The 16079-nt window shown below is 32.0% G+C and overlaps 1 protein-coding gene and 1 long non-coding RNA gene across 6 annotated transcripts in view; both read left to right on the forward strand.

Annotated features, from left to right (window-relative positions):
* Positions 1–16079, forward strand: part of Sarm (sterile alpha and armadillo motif) — a 113619-nt gene that overhangs the window by 31276 nt on the left and 66264 nt on the right. The window contains exon 1 of one of the 5 annotated variants that reach the window (XM_070112092.1): positions 884–1174. The exons of 2 other annotated variants lie outside the window; for them this stretch is intronic. In XM_070112092.1, coding sequence (XP_069968193.1) covers positions 1034–1174 — 141 coding nt within the window. In that variant the 5' untranslated portion in view covers positions 884–1033. Of the gene's footprint in view, positions 1–883; positions 1175–14718; positions 15122–16079 lie in introns of those variants that run through there. 2 more of the 5 variants (XM_070112094.1, XM_036359198.2) reach the window with 2 other exon arrangements.
* Positions 11512–14577, forward strand: LOC138857928 (uncharacterized). Its single transcript, XR_011397153.1, has 2 exons — positions 11512–12076; positions 14332–14577. It is a non-coding gene; the product is annotated as an uncharacterized lncRNA (long non-coding RNA).

Genomic DNA, 16079 nt, shown 5'->3' on the forward strand with positions numbered 1-16079 from the left:
GGTATTTTTACAGTTATAGACTATCGAAATATGCAAAAAAAATTTAAAACTTAACACTAGAATGCTCCTTTAAGCTTATTTCAGAATAACTAATGCTGTAACAAACACTATTTTTGAGATATGTTGAGCATTTGTTACCTTACTTCTGAATTCTCTTCGCAATCCCTTCAAAGTAATATTCGATAAGTTACAAGTATATGTTATCGTGGTTTCATACACTATTATTCCGCCATTTCTCTCTTTTACAATCATTATGAAGACGCTAAAACAATATAAACATTGTTTTGACCGGTTTGTTCTATACCATAAGCATTGATTTAGGCTTTCTTTAAGTTCGCAACAAAGAATATTCCATACTTTTAAAAGTGACGAACGAGTTTCCTCGGCCAAACTTCATGCTTTATAAAATAAAGTGTTTCACTTACTGCGAAAAAAATTTTAAAAATACACTTAAAAAAATTAATTTTTATCGGAACTATTTTTTGCTTATTATTATTATTATTTTTTTTAATTTATAAAAAAAAAAAACCCTGTCGCTTTATTGCTAAAACATTGGTTTCATTATTTTACCATAAAGACAGTGAGCCCTATATAGCCAACGCACCTGCTAAAAAATAAAAATTCACACGTTCGAAATGACAAATATTTACCAACCTTTCGCACCTTAATTTAGTAAATTTTTAAAACAAAAAACTACAAATAAACGCAAATCCAAATCTGAAAAATTCTCTCAACATAAGTAAAATAATAAACAATGTTTCTGTGTTTATTCAAAATGCAAAATAATGCTTTGCAATAAGTGTAAAAAAAATTTATGAAAAAATCTGAAATTAGCGAGCAATATCTGAAAAAGCGGAAATATCATTTGGGATTTCCAAAAAGTATGTTGCCGACGGCAAAGTGAAATAAAGAAAATAATAAAGCAAAACTAATAAAATAAAAATAAACAAAAAAGCAGTGTGCCTACACCGTCAGCGTAGCAATAAGTAAAAAACAACAACTAGAAAAACAAAAATATATATGTGCAACAACAATGGCTGTCAAATCGACGCGCAGTCCACTGATAACACAACAGCAGCCAACAATTGTACCAACACCAACAACAACAACCACAATGCCAGGCACAACCATACGCTCAAGACTAATCTTCCCCAGAAGTCATCATCACACACAGGTAAAGAAGGTAAAGCAGTTAAACTATGTAGATAATATAGGTTGAAGAAGGCACCAAGTGAGGTAGGACTACATATATGCCACAAAAAAAAAAGATAATAATAAAAGTAGTTTTACAGGCGATGCGTGGAAAATTGCCTTGCCATAAAAGTGGTTGTGCAACAACATACCAATTGGTAAATACAGTCTGCTAAACCAAAACCTCTATACATATTTTTCTGTTTTTTTTTGGTTTTTTCTTATTGCTTGGTGTGTGTGGCTCATAAAAGGTCGAGATTAAGTGCTGGCATTCCAAAACAACAAATCTCATACAAACATACACACATACCGGCGCACAGCTGGATTCTATCAATACCATTACGCACTAAGCTGAAATTATGAAAGTAACTGTGCACAAGTCAATAACCGGTTAAGTATTGTGCCGCCATTTTTTTGTTATTGCCATTGTATTCTTTTTTCCACTCTATACAATGGAAATGAACCAAAGCAACATTCCTCGCATAACTTCGTTAAATAATGAAGAAAACAACAAAAAACGTATAAGAGAAAATAACAAAAACAATTTAGACGCGAAGAAGTTGCAAGCTAATATACTTGAAAATACTTACATACATACTTACAGGCGTTTATCGTTAATTGAATTGTACAATAAACTTGAGACGAGTATGTATCGATGTACCTAAGACAGAAATGAACTATCAAATGGGTGCCACTAGTAGAAACTCGCACACAAATTAGAGAATGTTATTACTTAACATTTCTATCTCTGCTAAACGTTCATTTAGTCTCCAGAAGGTGGAGTATAATACCGAAGGTGTCATCTACTTGGATTTAACTTCTAAAGTAAAAACACCACAGTGTATTCCGACAAGATTACTAGTCTTCTGAAATAGAGGATACTAAAATTTTCGTTGAGTACAAGAAACTTAACTAAGTTTATTACAATGCCCAGATATTTCAGATCCCATTCAATGTGGAAAAGTCGTGAACTAAAACTAGATATATTTATATCAAATACCCATATTTCTTTGCTTTATTTCGCAGTTGAACTGGTTTTCGGTAAAGATTTGTACGTCTAGTTGAACTAAGAATAATTTTTATAAGTTGTAAGGTTGAATTTACACAAGATTTATTGAGAAAGACTCTTGTTGTTGTTGTAGCGGCAAGTGTTCTGCCGAGTTGACAGTCCTTGGCCGTATAAAAATCCGGATCCGTTCCGGTTACGTAGACCCGACTGTTATGGGAACGATGAGAAAGACCTTTCTAAAGATATCTTGAAGACTATTAGGGGGAATTGTGATCAACCAATACTAACAGCTATTTTTGTAGTGGCTATCAGAAGGTGGTGTGTTACCATAGTGAAATTAAAAAAAATCGGTTTTTTTCCTATTTCGATAGTGACTTAAACTCGTCATATTCTTGGGTATTTGACCAAAACTCTAAAGTAAATTGAATTCCGGTAAATCTATGATAACTTTAGTTCTTATAAATTTATATTGCTAATAAATTAAGCATACAGCTATTGCTATACTTTCACGAGTCACAATTTTTGTTAGATCGAGTATGAATTACACAGAGAGCTCTCTAGCATTTCACGAGGAGTTCTCGATTAATGATTACTGCTTAAAATAATATTTATAAAACTTATAAAGCTAAGTGTTTGTGTATTGAGATTGTTACAGCGGTAATCAGGTAATATTGGGTCTAGTTAAGAGGACCGGCAATTTGTATCTGGAACGAAACGACTTTGTTATCAGACAAGAACTTTCCAATGGCAAAAGTTTGTGTTATTAAAAGGAATTTACACGCTTAAGGGATTTTTTTGCATATACCGCTTTGTTGAAAGCTTTTACTTAACATATTCGTACAGGTGAAGTGTCTTTAGGCGTGTGTAGATGATGTCTGTGCCCATTTCTTATAAACAAATCATTGTTTATTATTCTTTGCACGTGTCTTGGAAATGTATCGTTAGTTAAAAATAATATTGTATTAAGAATGAATTTCATTAGAACTTGGTACCCAATTAATTTAACAATTTATGTGAGGTGTAATTCCTGAAAATTAATTATTTTACTTTTGTTGTTTATTCAGTTTGAAAATTATGTGCTTGTTGTTCCGGAAATTACAATGTGCTACACTACAATAGCTCGGTGAATTTTATTCTATTTGATTACTTTAAAGTTCAGTAGGCAAACTAACCTGTTTTCCCTTCACTAATCGCGGAAAGTTGTCTGAATTTTAAAAATTATTTAGTTCTATTAGGTACTTTTGTTTATAATAAAAACAGTTTGTTTATTTTAACACAATTTCTCAAAATTAAAAACAGAAATAAAAACAAAAAAAATAGATTTTCTAAAAAAATTCCGCTTGCAAATATCTTGTAGTTAAAAGCTTTACCGGGCGACGCTACTAAATTTCAGACTAAATGCTAAAATTATGCGATTTTTATAGGACATAAACGATTGCGATGGCAGCTCATAAAAGCTTTTAATGAAGTTGGAAGGTGAACCACGAAATATATCTACGAGAAAAATAATATTATTATCTATGCTCATATGCCATTGCAACAATATAGAATAGATCTATAGATATACATATGTACTTATATATATGTAGCATTGTTGTTGGCAGCGAAAAGCGCAACAGCAGAGTTAGTCGTTCATTCAACAAAACAAAAGCAACTTTTAAGTAATGTTCCGCAAGAAAATTAAAAATATTCAAGCAAAATATACACACATGTATCTATATTTAAACACACATACATGCAGGCGCATTTCTTTACACACACATACATGCACATATACACATAATACATATATCTATATATATATATATGAAACCACAAATAAGTTGTGTGCCGCTGTAACTGTCTCGGCGCAGAAGCACTTGTTTTTCAAAGATTTCAAAGTTCAATCCAGTCGCTATTTATGCACTTCCCTTACTCATGCATATACACGTACATATATATATTTAATTATATATATATGCCCAACGAGTAATTTTGCTTTATTATGTGGTATAACTAATTTTGTTACTCCCTGCCTAAGATTCGATAGAACCTGGCCAGTTGTGAATCGAACGCGCTAGTCAAACCGCCAACGCTTAAATATTATTTATACTGAATCAACAAACAACTGGCATAAATTAGAAAGATCGTCTGGTTCCTATATTTATCAATAGAAGTCGCCACCGGTTTTCCTGAATACGAATCGAACAAGCAACTGGTAGTCAAGCATAATAAAATTCAGATAAATAGTAAACGGTTATGCTACTTTTATAAAGATTCCACACATTCTTTTGTAAAGGAGTAAACTGGATAGCTTTATTATTGCTTTTATGTAAATTTTTAAACAAGCGAGAAAAGCTCAAACTTAGCGAGTAGCGAAATGGCGAAGCAAACTCGGCTACAATATACCTATGTTAGTGATAGATTTAATAATTTTTGCATTTTGATTTATATATATATTTTTGCACCATACTATACTCTCTAGTGTGGACTAATTTATTCGAAATATTGTTCTAGTTTAGCTCTAAACTCGATCAAACATACTCAAATTAAATATAACTTGACAGCGCCCCTAGCGACTGCTTTTGGTAATTATTAATTACAGATTCAGACTCCTCATATCTCAAAATACGCAAATAAGTTTCATAACCACACACTTACTTCACCACGGTCTGTTAAATGGTAGTGAGACACTTAAGATTGCTCACAGCGAGGACTGTGAAAATATGTTTCTATATCTCATATAATCCTTAAAAAAACTTAGCTTTCATTTATTTTCTAGTAGATCTAACGACAGAGTTGTAGAACTTTTCTAGATTTTTTGAAGCTGCAATACAGGTTTAAGGCTTTTCAATAAAGCTTTAAGCGTAATTTTGCACAAAAGTTCAAGCAAGCTTTTATCTAAAGGCAAGCAATATTAAATTGTTTCCCTCGTTCCCAGTGTCTGGAAACCAATATCGTAAAAAGCTTTAAGCTTCTTTTCCACATCTGCCAATTGCCATTGCTTATCTGTGTTGAAATTGTCTATCCTATGTTAAAATTTATCGAAAACACCCTCAAAAATCGACAAAGCGCTATGAGCTTATCACAAATTTGTTGAGGCGGTTAATATCAACTCCGGCTATTACACATATTCACCGAGAATATGATTGCCGAGGGGCTTTAACCTCAGTTTTGCAAAAACTGGACACCTTTGCGAACGGCAACATTTTCAGCCTTCGGCAATATGAACCTTGCCGAGTGCAGGTAATTCAGTGTATCGCCTGTGTTCTACTCAAAGCCAAAAGGATCTTGCAGTCACACAGTAGCTAGTTTGACCAGCGCCTGCTAAGCTCACGTGAAATCCATTGGTACAGCGCTAGAACGCGAGGGGACAGCGAACACAAAGATCTTTTTCCCCATCCGATGTTATCGGAATAAGTGTGACCTCTCTTGCGAGTTCATCGAGTTAGCAGTTTCCAGTGATTCCACTATGACCAGGCACCCAAACGAATCTGAAAATGAAGTAGCTTGATGTTATCGATAGTGACAGACATTCCTTGACTAACATTGACGCACAATGAGCTAGTATTGCAGCTCTGCTGTCAGAGTGAATGCTCCCCTCACTGATAGAGGCTGCCTTTCGGAGCAATACATCTATTGTTACCTTAGTGGCAACCATCTTACTTGAAGAACGCTAGAGTGATCTAGTAGCCAAAAACTATGCTTGAACTGAGAGCTTGTTCGTGACTAAAAATATTTATTAGTTACTATTATATATAATCAATAACATTTTCTTATTTAAAAGTAAATATTTACTGATTTTATTAATATATAAATAATATTTTAAATAAAAACAATTATTATATTGCCAATTTATTTATCACATCAATCATCAAACTCAATGCTTATTGGGTTATCTGCTTGAGCAGTTCCCTTTATATGCGGCTCCTCTTTAATATCTCATTTTTTATGGCTGGTGAAGTGCTTAAGTACGTTTGTAAATATGTAAGTATTGCACATATACATATAAGTGTGTGTAGATGTGAGTTTATATGTAGTAATGTATGTATGTATGCTTGCATGTAAGTAATATTTCCCGCCAGCACATTTAAAAATTTTCCTCCCTACAAAGAATAATGACTTGATTTTCTTGTTGTTTTTGCGTTTTATAATTTTTGACGTCAGTAATTTTCAATTAAATGCGTCTGGATTTTATACTTTACGATGCTGCAAAATATTATGACATGCTTTTATTTTTTATTTTTTTTTTTTGAAGTAAATTTATCGTAGAAAAAAGAGTTAAAATCAAAAAATAGAAAGAAAATCGTTTTTAGGCTTTATTATCTGGGATTTTGGAATTTTATACCAATATTTTTAATTGCAAAATAATTCTAAATGAAATATTAAAACGTGATCATTTTTAATATCATTAGTTTTATATAAATTTAGTTTTATATAAATCTTATCTTATCTTAATTTTTTACTTAACAACAACAAAAATAATTTTACAAACTTTAAAATAAATAATTGAAATATATCTCTTAAAATTATATCAAATTTCTTAAATTAAATTTTGCAATTTTTTATGATTATTTGCGAAATTTTCTTATTTTTGATAAAAAAAATTTTATTTCAAAAAATTTAATAACAACAACAACATTATTTAGACAATATAAAAAAAATAGTAGAAAGAAATTATGCTCAGAAAATATCAGATTTTGGAATTTTACTACAATTTTTTTTTTAATTTTTTAAGTATATTTTCTTAATTTTTGGTTAACAACCACTAAAAAAATTACTAAATTTAAAAAAAAATGATAGAGAGAAATATATAGAAGTTATATATATTTTCTTTAATTTAATTTTCAAAGTTTTTTAGATTTGTCTTCTTCTTATTTTAATTCAAAAAAGTGCAATAACAGCAAACACAAGGTTTAGCTACTAGATAAAAATAGAAAAAGTATAATTTATTACCTCGACGTTTAAGACTTTCGGCATAACCCATAAACCACTCAAAACCGACGCTATACTGCATACATTATTGTTTTTTTTTTTGTAAAATGAAAGAGCATATTACCATACATAATTGATTACACTGCTAATTGAGGGCACACCAAATGCAATGTACAGTTATTAATTGTTTGTTTATTTGCATGAAATTATGGAATTTTTCTTTTCACTTCAAAATGTATTATGTAAATTTTAACGGCATTTTATTTACAAGAAATACACACACATGCACATACAAAGGATAAAAGTTCGGGAAATCCACACACGCATAGCAGCAAAGCCAGGGAACAGCAATGAAACCATTAAAAAACAACAACAACAATTAATAATAAAAAGTCACTTTGTATTCATGCCACGGCGCATTTATGCTGCAACAACAACAATAACAGCTCATAAATACTCATACTAAAATTGCTGAGTCGTTTGGTGTATGCAGTTAATTAACTAGTCACCAAAATGCAGTGGCAACCAGGCAACGAATGCCACAGTAGCAGTAGGCAGTGTTGCAGCTTCAAGCAGCCAACAGCGCGTACATACATACATATGTATATGTAATATGCAGTCTTAAATTTATTTTTGTTAATTTTGTATTTTTTCCGCACTTCAATGTTTAGTTTAAAGACATTAATATATATATATATATATATATATATATATGCACACGGACACACACACATGTATTTAAGTACGCACACCAGCACATCCTGTTGCCGTTTTTATGCCGCTGTCACTTTTGACCCCAATAAAGTGTGAAATTTGTTATGTGCACGCTGCCAACCGCCGGTCGGCAAACATCGCATAAACATACACCCACACACATACATATATACAATAACAAGCCTGCAACTAGCCTAACGGCCTATGGCATATATTTCTACTCATTGGAAGTATTTAATAATCACTTAAATTCGACATGACTCTGAGTTAAACGCCATGCTGTGACAGCAACAACAACCAGCGCATAGATATCATATGGTATATGTACTATATTTATGCATGGCAGCGGCAGATACTGTTAATTAAGCGTTTCAGATAAATTATCTGATACGCTAAATAGACAGAAAACGAGTACAAAGTGTATAGAGTTTCGCGAAATTCAAATTATGAATGACTGCCATAGCGATAAGTTCGAATTTTTATGGTTAACAGATATGTATATACATACATATATACCTACATACATACATATATATATGTGAAAATATATGTAAAAATATTTAGATTTTGCGCATAAATTGTCAAACACATTGAATTTTTATTGACTTATTCAATTGTTGCTGGTGTTGTCGATTTTTGCTTTTGTTGGCTCGCACTAATATGTTCGATTTTAGAACAAAAGCAATAAACTGAAAACGTTTTAATTTGTAAAGAAGAAAATAAAAGTTAACGAATATTCAACAAATAAATTTCTGTTAACAATTTGAAAAGTTGAATTTATGTTTAGCACACGAGTTCGTTTTTATGAGTTTAAAGTTCTAGAGTTCTACAGTTCTCAAACAAATGGTTCTCACATATCCGTAATTCAAAGTACGCCTTATTTTATGCCTATAAGTAAAGTTTGATTATATAGAAGACAATATAGGCCCAACTAGTGTGACAGCCTAAAAGAGACGTTTTTTTGGAAATAAAAAAATAAAACTCCTGCATCAATTGTTTCAAAATTGTAAGGATATATTTTTACATATTTTAAGAAAACACAGTACAATTTTTGAAAAATTTAATATTTTTCGAGTTATACATGACCTCCGATGACACTATGAAACAGGTACTCTACTGCTACAGTGATTCCGGCTTCTCTGTGATAAAACCTAAAACAAAGTTCTCTACCAGAAGAAACCGTCACAATAATCTGCGATCGAAAAAACCAAAAAAAAAAAAATATTTACAAAAGGTTGCGTTTTTTTTTAATAGTTGAATTTTATCCAAATTTCGGTTATTTTTGGCCTGCTAAAATTTAATTTTTGATCAGATCAAAAAACTGGTAATTCTAAACAACTGATGGAACAGATTGAAAATACCGGCTACAATTTAAATTACTAATTCAGATATCGATTTAAAATTTTAGTACGTGATTTTTAAAGGTGTAACCTATCGAAATATGAAAACAAGGATTTTTTTCGAATTTCTCACAAGTTGTGCACTCAAAAAGAGACGCACAGTTATGAACATGGAGGCAAAATTGTCGTGCAAGGGTAACAGAACTTCCATCTGAGGTCCATGAAACGTAAAAGTAAAAGTTTAAATGAGACTTATGTTGTTACTGTTAGCTAATCATGGCCATGATATATTCCAAAATATATTCCTTAATTACGTTTTTAATAGAACTCATATAGTGGCCTTACTGTTCTCAAAATCAAAGACTGTTCTAGTTGCAGTATTTCCAGGTTTGAATTGCTCGCTGGTTAAAAGGTTATCTTGTATAGCTATAGTTCTTGTATATTCGGAGCATGATCTTGAAATCTTGTGTGAGAATGTCATACCTTAGTATAATTGCGATGGAAATATTGGCTTAATGACCAACATTTTAAAGCAATATATAGCTTCACTCTTAATGCGGTGGAAATTTTCTGGTCGATTTTGATAAGAACGTAGGTACAATACCGAACAAGGTGGAAGACTTCAAACTTAGTAAGTTTTATGAACTAAATATTAAAAATAGGTTCTATTCTTTACCATTGTAAAATTGGCAATGGTCTCTCGAAAGTTGCCCCCAAGCGCTTTATAGCTTTGAGAAAAACGCATATGAAGTTTTACACGAATGTTCCAGAGCGCTCGAGAACCCTTTGCTAATTATCTATTAACTCGAAAAGTTCTCTCTTAAAATTATTAAAATTATTCGAATAACCCGAAACCCGATTAATCGAATATCCAGTTTGTAACCGTTCGTACGAATATTTACCGAATAGTACTTTTCAAATAGTCGTAACATTCAACTGCGATTATTCGAACCGTTGCTCTGCTGCGAGTATTTGAATAAATGAAATTTGTTTTTGGTTTTTTGAATGAACACATACAATTCGAACTTACGACTATAAGGATAGTACAAACCGAACATTATTATTCGAATAATGCCCTATCCGGTTAGTTGATTAGTCGAATACCAAGAGCTCTAATATGTATGTATGTACATACGATCTACGTTTTGGGAGCAAATTGAAGTTCTAAAATTAAGTAATGCTTTAATAAATAAAATTATTATGTACGCCAACCGCTTCAAAGTTAGGCCCTAAATGAAGAAATTGTAAAAAATAGGTATACATTTAAAATTTCGACTTTATAAATACTTTCTTATATTTCATTAAATTAATAAATAATTTATTGAATTTGTAGAGAATTTGGGCATGAAATATAAAAATACAATAGTTTGTCATTTTTCATTTGTTGATTATTTCTAAAATTAATAGCAGCTGGCAACACCGATTATCACTCTCTCAAATCACACATAATGCGCTCTCTCGCGCTTTTCCTTAATGTTTATATATGCTTGTAGTATGTATGTAATCCACCCCGTTACATATTCAAAAACAGCTGCCGAAAACTTTGTTTATTTCTAGTGTTAGTTACTCAGTCAGCCAGTCAGTCAGTCAGTATTTGAAAGAATTGCCCAAAACGCCAAGCACATGTTGCACAGCATTACAAGTTCAAACGCCAAAAACATAACGAAACAATCACGAAAGAATATTCTGCAAAGCAAATGAGAAACATTTCAGCTCATAATCCAACACAGTGAGTGAAAACAAAACGAAAACGTAAATAGAAAATAATCAAAGAAAAAACGAAAACATCAATATGAGATAAAGTAAATTACTTGTTTGCGAACATATACATACACATACATATTTGTTATATGGCAAAACTTACACACACACTTACACACTCACACATCCGCTGGCGAACGCAAGCATTTCCGCGCAATTCTCAGTGCTTTTGCATGTACGCATATGTGTATGCGTGTATGTATATATATGAGCGTGTGTTTGTTTTTATTGTATCTACGAGTGTGCTGCCTTTGTATCTGCTATCTCGGCACGCCGCTTGGCCATAATCAATCGCTGATTTTGTTGAATCGCGCAAAAAGCAACAGCAACAAAACATGAAAAGCTAATGAAAGCAGTAGCGGCAAACAAGGAAAGAGAAAAACACAAAAATAGAAATAATATGCTGAAATAAAGGGAAATTCGCTTAACATTACAGTTAAAAGGGGATATTTTTGCGTTTTCTGTTTTGTGTAACCATTCCTTATAAAATCAAATAAAGGTGAAAATAAAATACATTGCTCAGCAGCACTAAAATGCACACAGAGCCAACTTCAACAACAACAACCAGTTTTTATTACTAATACTATTATTGTTGTTATTGTTTTTGTTAGTTAGCGCTCTCCCATAGTAAATATAAGCAGAGAATGTAGATATATCTCTATAATCTACGTTCTCTGGTATAAGTTTCTTATCGTTTTCTACTTTACACTGCTCAAATTCAGCTACTTTCGGCGCAACTTGGCAGCACTTGTCACTTTTGCTACACCCCAATTTGACTTTCGGTTTGCCGTGTAACTTTTGATTTGTTTTTATTTTATTTCTTATTACCTTGCCTCTCTTGTGTGTGCTTTTATTTTGCACAACTTCTTTTCGTCGCTGCTTCGCCACCATAAACATACAATCAGTCGTGCTGTTCCGCCAGCATATTTTGAATTAGTTGTGTTTGTGGGGCTTTCAGTTTCAGTTCGTTGCGATTCATTTCGTTTCGATTTAGTTCATTCTAGTTCCGGGCTTACAACGCGCGTACACGCTCGAGCGACGCTGTGCCGTTGTGCGGCGTTTTGTTTGAAAACAGCGGCAGAGATTGAATAAATAATAGTGAAAATAGATATTTTTAACGTTTTTATGTGCAAAAGTGCCTTTGAAGGTGTGTCTCTTTCCACTGCATAATACAATTTGTGTATATAATATTCTTGTAACTTATACCTTTTATGGGTATAAATATGGAAACTTTGCTTCAACAAATTTTGCAAAAAAGTATTATGCTGGAAAATAATTAATTTTTTAAAATATTATAATATATTTGTTTTTACAAAAATTAAAATTGTTGTTGATAAATATTATGAAATTTTGTTTCTAAATAATTTTTTTTTTTAATAAATTGAATGAGTTTTAAAATATAAACAGCTAGTTCCCGCATAGTTATAAAAAAAATTTAAACATTTTACTTTTTTTTAGTGAAAAGTGACTTAGTGAAAATTTCTTTGGGTGCTTATTGTGTGTGCAAAAAATAAAATAATTTACTATGAACTAATGAAATATTTTCTCTAAATAATCTTTTTATAATAAATTGAATGAAATGTAAAAAATAAAAAATTAGTTTTCGGCATTACTATAAAACAATTTAAACATTTTGCTTTTTTAGTTAAAAGTTATTTAGTGTAAAAGAAAAAAATTATAATGTTCTGAAAATAATTAACGCAACTCTAACCATCTAATACGCAAAATATCTCTTTGAAAGTTTCTAAATCAAACCGTTTTCGATTTATTTCAAAATATTATGAAATAAATTTCCAAAGAATTTTAATATATTTAAGCAGAGAGTAAAAAGGAGAATATACCTCGAGTTATAAAAGAGTAAAAAAAGTGAATCATTGTACGGAAAAAATGTTTTACACATAAATATAATAAAAAAGTTTTACTTCAAATCCATAAGCCTTACAAAGTTACAAATACATACGCGGCTAACGAGACTAGCCGTCTTCGATTCGCCAGTTCTCTACTCGCTATGTGTGTATGCTTACGCACCTATGTAAGAAAAATTTTCAGTGAACAGTGGAATTCAGGACAGTTCTGGTTCAATCTACTTGATTTATACCAGTTATATATTGAAATAAAATATGGGCATTCTATTTCTCAAATATCTTAAAAAACACAATTTAAAGCACTAAACTACTTCAACATATCCAAACTATAATTATGGAGAGTAAATTTAGTGACGTCAGGATAGCTACTCGGCTTGTGACAGAAATCGTCAAACGTCAAACGATATTTGTTGCTGAGACTCTAAAAAACAATATTTGTTGGTCAACCCCAAAATTTTAGAAATAGTAATTGCTTTACTATGGTTGAACGAGAAATCAAGTCAAGTCAAGTTACTCAGTAAAAATAAGTAAAAATTGTTCGGTTTGAACTTCTTGATAATTCTTATCTATGAATTTGAAGACATCAGGTCTTATGCTTCTCCGATGGATATTTGATGTACCACCATTTTAAATTATGGGCACAAAGAAAGTAGTTTCCCTTTATACATTTGAATTATCAATAAAAACTTCGATTCAATTTCCGCATTTGAAGTCATATTTTCGCATACGATATCTCTATTGCGATTAGACTGCTTGCGTGAGTCCAAAGCTTTTACTTTAATTATTCATATTTATATCTCTCTGGCCTTGTTTAACAACATTATGTTTGGCTGCGGGCCAAATTTGCGCCAAACAACAGCAACAATAAAACATAAACATAACAACATTAAAAGAATTAATGTGAAATTCAACAACGAAAACAACAAATATCTGATCATTAACGGGAGCATCGGCGCGCGCGTTACTATTGAATTGACGCAAGATGCCGCGCGCAGCTAAATCACAGGCCATGCAGGTATATTTGCGTGTGTGTATGTGCGCACATTTATTTAGCTAACGAGCCAAAGCAACGCCGATCGAAGGTGAAGCGGCCGAAAGAGCGCGCGAGATCGCGAACCGCTGCCGGTTTTCGCCTTTGCCATTTGCTGTTTCGCATTGTGTTCTGTTGGTAATTATAGCCAGCGGGTATCCTCAGCAGCGGCGCCGACGTCGCCACCTTGTCTTGCCCACAGCCAGACACACGGACGGACAGATATACATGCTACAATTACTAAACGCGCGCCGTTGCTGATTGATTGTGTTGAATATTATAATTTTTTTAATTTTATTGCATATTTCAATTTTGTTGTTGCTGTTTTTTTTTTAGTGATTTGAGATTTTTTACTTCGCTCAGAGGTATTATGCTTGCGCTTTGTTGTGTTTGACGCGCTTCAATTGCGCTTTAATGCTAACAAATGTCAGAATAAAACATTTAAAAACAAACACAGCAACAAATGATTTGGACTTAACTCTTTTTTTATTTTCGTGTTGTCGGCAGAATCAAATATGTATACAAGATTTGCAAGTAAAAAAAACTAAAAAACATATAGAAAAAAGTACGAAAACCTGAAGAAAACAATAAAATATAAAATATTTGAAGAAATTGAAAAATCTAACATAACCAGAATATTTTAAAAAAGTTCAAAAAATAAAAACAAATTATAAAAAAAATTTTAAGAAATCTAAAATAAACGGAAAATATAAAAAAGTTCAAAAAATAATATAAATAAATAAAAAGTTAGAAGTCAAATGTTCAAACGTTCAAAAATGAAAAATAAAAAAATAAAAAAACTATTATAAAAATAAATAACAATTAAAAATCTGATTAAAAAAATAAAAATAAAAACGTGATTCATTTATAAATAAATCCCAATTATTTATCGTGTTGCAGGCAACTGTGCGCGTGAGCAATTGTCTTGTGGCAGTGCGCGGCAGCAACAACCAACACCTGCCAGCCTCTGTTGCCAACTCATTGGTAGCGCAAACAAGTGAAACAAATAAATTAAATAAATTGTATTAAATAAAGTCAAATTAAATTAAAATAAATGTGTATTCATACCTATTCATGTGCCTTTGCATGAGTAGTGCACAAGTGCCCTTGACGTGCAACAAGGCAGGCAGTGGCGCGGCTCAAGTTATGCGCTGCTACATTGACGGGCGAGTATAAAGATTTTCAAGTGCAACTTAAAAATAGCAGATTATAAATTGTAAACAACAAGTGTTTTTTAGTTTCATTTTTGTGAATTTTGCGTACTTAACAAGGTGTTGTTGGCGCCGCAACTGACAAGGTACGTTTTTTTATATAAAATAATATTTTTGGTTTTTAATTGTATCATTCGAATCTATCGGATATTTCGCAGTATTCTACTGGCTGCAGTATCTTCGTGGCATGGCCTAGTTGTATCTTCTTGACAACATTAAGAGGAATTTAGATGGAAAATGGGGAAGGAATGTAGAGTCAGGTGTAAAACAATGAAAGAGCTCTTCTTACTACTGAATAGAATTCACATATGACAATTTTCAATTAATTTCTCAAGCGTGAAAAAATGTCGGAAGTCAAACTAGGACTATTATTGAATCTAACTCGAAAAGCTAGGTTGGAAACAGTAAGATAGTTTCATAATTTCATATTTGCCAGCATTGAATACATTTGACGGTTGTGACTGACAACAAAAAAAAAAAAAACATTTTAACGTATTTAGTTTATTACAAATCTGTATTACTGCCTCCGAAATAGGCTGCTTTTGAGCCAATATAAGCCTTGGCTGGGATGGGCTTCAGTGCCTTCAGTGAATTTTATTCTTTTCGGTTTTTGCTCATTTGGGCCATTCGATAGATTGTTGAACAGTTTCGACGTCATATTCATAAACACACATCTCGCAATCAGATAGCTACGTTGTCAAGCATATCTTTTGCGACCTCTACTCGACTTCGTTTTTGCAAAAGGTTAAGGTCTTTTGGTACGAGTCTAGCATTGACAAGCTTCATATCCAAAACATTAACCAAAATGTGTTAAGTCGATCTATAAGAGATGCTGAGCTCTTCTGCTGTTTCTCTGATGCCGGTTCGGCTTGCGCGTGCAGTTTAAATGTACCAGTCCGAGTCAAATTTGATTTGATGGTATATTGTGCTCTAAGCCATAGTCAACATTAAGCTGTGATATTCATGTAAATTCTGACACAAATGAGATCCAAATGGAACTAAAATCGGTAGCTATGAAAGAAAATAATAAATAATAAAAATTAT

The sequence above is a fragment of the Bactrocera oleae genome, chromosome 6 (assembly GCF_042242935.1).
Source record: "Bactrocera oleae isolate idBacOlea1 chromosome 6, idBacOlea1, whole genome shotgun sequence".
In the NCBI taxonomy this organism is placed as follows: domain Eukaryota; kingdom Metazoa; phylum Arthropoda; class Insecta; order Diptera; family Tephritidae; genus Bactrocera; species Bactrocera oleae.